Here is a 3,730-nt window from a genome sequence, read left to right as displayed (position 1 = left end):
ATAGGCAATGAGCGACGAGTTCTGTCAGCCGACGGTTCATCTACGTTCGATTCCGCCGATTCGATTCCAACAATCCAACGGTAACTCGGCAATAGACGATTTCAGAATGAACTTTCCGATGCGTCACCGATTTAAGGTTAAATTCTAGCTTATATATGTGTAATGTGTTAATATCAATTGTTAATTTGTTATGATTTTGGGTTCACTGTTTCTCAATTTTCTCAATTTTCTCAATTCTCACAGTTCCGTTCCGATTTCAAGTTCAAGATTCAATTGTTGTTTAAGTTCATCGTCATTCAAGTGGTGGGTTTAGGGTAGCAACAAAAAGGTATCCATTTTCTATTTATGTTTACAATTTCTCTTTATGTTGTTCAAAAGTTCATCATTTTATCTATTTGTTGTTCAATTTCTTGTGTAAAATCTTTAATCTTATCCGGCCAGTCAGCCACAATCTTTAAAAAAAAATTGTTCATCATTTTTTTAGATCATTGATTCATTGTTTAGGGCTTTATTATTATTTATTAACTTCTTGAAATGGGTCATTTTACAATCCAATTCCAGCTTTTTGTTTCTTAATACATTTTGTATTTTGAACATTTTGTTCAACAGTTCTGSCRAGTTATTAACTTCTTGAAATTTAGGCATTAGTTAGATAACTGATTCACTGTTTGCATTAGTTAGATAACTGATTCACTGTTTGGTGTTATTTATATACATAATAACTAATACATGATCGACTTATTTGCTTACTAATTGCGTTTCAACTTTTTTAAATGGCAGACTACAATTTCTTGAAAAAAGAAGTTGACTTCTTCATTCTTCAGTACTCCAAACTCAGATTCAGCCACTCATGTGCCTTTGTTCATCTTTATATTGACATTGTTGTGTGTGTTAAATAGTGATCATGTTGCCTAAAAAGTATAAGTGCTTATCTGGAAGTGAGAAAAGGAAAAAAAACGAAGTTAGTTGAACAATTGAAACAATCACAAAAAGGAGCCATGGATAAGTTTGTAAAGACCGTTGGTTCTTCTAATCAAGAGTTAGATGACTTAGATGAACAAGATGTTGAACATCCAAATATGAGTGAAGATAATGAAAAAATTGATGGTGTGAATGAACATGAGGTCCCCAATAATACTGAAAATGTATCCGTTGATGAACAATCAATTCCGTTTTTTGATATTTGTGATCCAAGAAATTGGGATAATCTTGATACTAAATCAAGAGACATCCTAGTTGAAAAAGGACCCATTAGAGAATTGGGTATCGTGTTTCCTTTAGATAACATGTCTAGACATTTTTCATATGCTTATTATGATAGAAAGTTAAGTAATGGTGAAACTAGKGATCGAAAATGGTTAATTTATTCAAAATTTGAGGATAAAGTGTATTRTTTTTGTTGTAAGTTGTTCAAGTCTAAGAATTATAGAAATGCAATAGCTAACGAAGGATTTAGAGATTGGAAGCATCTTGGTGAGAGACTTAAAGAACATGAGAATAGTATTGAACATATGAATAACATGTTATCTTGGAATGAACTAAGAGTAAGACTGAACACAAACCAAACAATCGATAAAGACTTACAACAAGAGATTTTAAAAGAGAAAGAACGTTGGAGGCAAGTTTTAGTAAGAATAATTGTCGTTGTGAAGTGTCTTGCTAAGTATTCTTTGCCTTTTAGAGGATCAAATGAGAAGTTGTATAAATGTAGCAATGGTAATTTTTTGGGATTAATTGAAATGATTGGAGAATTTGATGTGATAATTCAAGATCATATCAGACGCATTCAAAATCATGAAGTTCATTATCACTATCTTGGCCCTAGAATKCAAAATGAGTTAATTTCTCTTTTGGCTCATAATGTTAAAAGTTCTATCATGAAAATTATTAGAGATGCCAAATATTTTTCTTTAATTCTTGATTGTACACCGGATGTGAGCCATCAAGAGCAGAAGAGTTTAATCATACGATGCGTGAATATGTCAGGTGATAAAATAAAAGTAGAGGAATATTTTATAGAGTTTTTAAAGGTTGATGATACATCTGGTTTAGGGTTGTTTAATGAATTGTTAGATGTACTTAAATCTCTCGATCTTAGTGTTGATGATGTGAGGGGTCAAGGTTATGATAATGGTTCTAACATGAAGGGAAAACACCAAGGGGTACAAAATCGATTACTTGAAGTTAATCCAAAAGHGTTATATATGHCATGTGCTTGTCATAGCCTTAATCTTACTCTTAGTGATATGGCTCATTCTTGTGTTAAAGCTGTTTCATTTTTTGGAATTGTTCAACGCATTTACACATTATTTGCTAGTTCTACAAAAAGGTGGAAGGTGTTACTTGATAATGTGTCAAACTTAACTGTAAAATCTTTATGTAATACACGTTGGGAAAGTAAAATAAAAAGTGTCAAGGCAATTAGATTTCAAGCTCCTCAAATAAGATCGACTTTGCTTGAATTATGCAAATCATGTGATGATGCCAAAACGAAAAGTGAAGCGGAAAGTTTGGTAAGTGCAATTGAAAATTTTGAGTTTTTACTTGGCATGATTGTTTGGTATGATGTTTTATTTGCAATAAACGTGGTTAGTAAAAGGTTGCAATTAAAATCTATGTGCATTAATGCTACCATGGAACAATTTGAAGGTGTAGTGAAGTATTTTGAAAAGTATAGGAATGAAGGGTTTGCATCAAGTATGGATACTGCTAAAACAATAGCATGTGAAATGAGTATAGATCCTACATTTTTAATTAAGCGTCGTATTATTAGGAAAAAACAATTTGATGAAAATAACAATGAAGAAGAAATGCAAGCATCAGAAGAGGAGGCTTTTAGAGTTAATTATTTTCTAACCATTGTGGACATGGCAATTTCTTCTTTGAATAATAGATTTGAACAATTAAAGAAATTTGAAAGTATTTTTGGATTCCTATTCAATTCTGATAAACTAAAGTCATTGGATGAAAACGAATTGATTAGATCTTGTGTTCATTTTGGTGATACCTTTTATCATAATACTGTGGCGGATGTGGATGTAAATGATCTTTATTCTGAATTAAAGGTGTTGCAGGTGACTTTGCCAAATAAATCAATGACGGCAGCTGAAATTCTTGAGTTTGTTAAAGTTGTAGATTGTTACCCTAATGTTTCGGTTGCTTATCGAATTATGTTGACAGTACATGTGACCGTAGCATCTGCGGAAAGGAGTTTTTCAAAATTGAAGTTATTGAAGACGTACTTGAGGTCATCAATGTCACAAGAAAGGTTAAATGGATTGGCAATATTGTGCATTGAAAAAGACATGCTTGATAATATTGATTTAGATGCTATTATTGATGATTTTGCATCAAAAAATGCTCGAAGAAGTTGTTTTGTATGAATTAGATGCTATTATTGATGATTTTGTATCCGAAATACTTGAAGAAGTTGTTTTGTATGAATTAGATGCTATTATNGAAGAAGTTGTTTTGTATGAATTAGATGCTATTATTGATGATTTTGTATCCAAAATACTCGAAGAAGTTGTTTTGTATAAATTATTAGTATTATTGTATGAAAGTTTGTTTTTTTTAATGATTAAAAGCATTTATTTAAGATTTTTTTTGTATATATAGAGGGCCCAAAAATCACAAATCGCCCAGGGCCCAAAAAATGTCAGAAACGGGCCTGTTAGGAGCTCTTTAGTAGTGAATGTAAGTTTATAATTTCTCACCTTTTTGACCTACG

At 31.5% G+C, this 3,730-nt stretch overlaps 1 protein-coding gene across 1 annotated transcript; it reads left to right on the top strand.

Moving 5' to 3' along the window:
• The first annotated feature begins 998 nt into the window (after positions 1–998).
• On the top strand, positions 999–3,383 carry LOC112516178. Its single transcript, XM_025123199.1, has 3 exons — positions 999–1,651; positions 1,712–1,857; positions 2,080–3,383. The coding sequence occupies exons 1-3, from the start codon at positions 999–1,001 to the stop codon at positions 3,381–3,383; spliced, it is 2,103 nt and encodes a 700-aa protein (XP_024978967.1).
• The last annotated feature ends 347 nt before the right edge of the window (positions 3,384–3,730 follow it).

Source organism: Cynara cardunculus (genome assembly GCF_001531365.2).
Source record: "Cynara cardunculus var. scolymus isolate 2C chromosome LG 8, CcrdV1, whole genome shotgun sequence".
Taxonomy (NCBI): Eukaryota; Viridiplantae; Streptophyta; class Magnoliopsida; order Asterales; family Asteraceae; genus Cynara; species Cynara cardunculus.
This window is presented reverse-complemented; position numbering and strand designations above follow the sequence as displayed.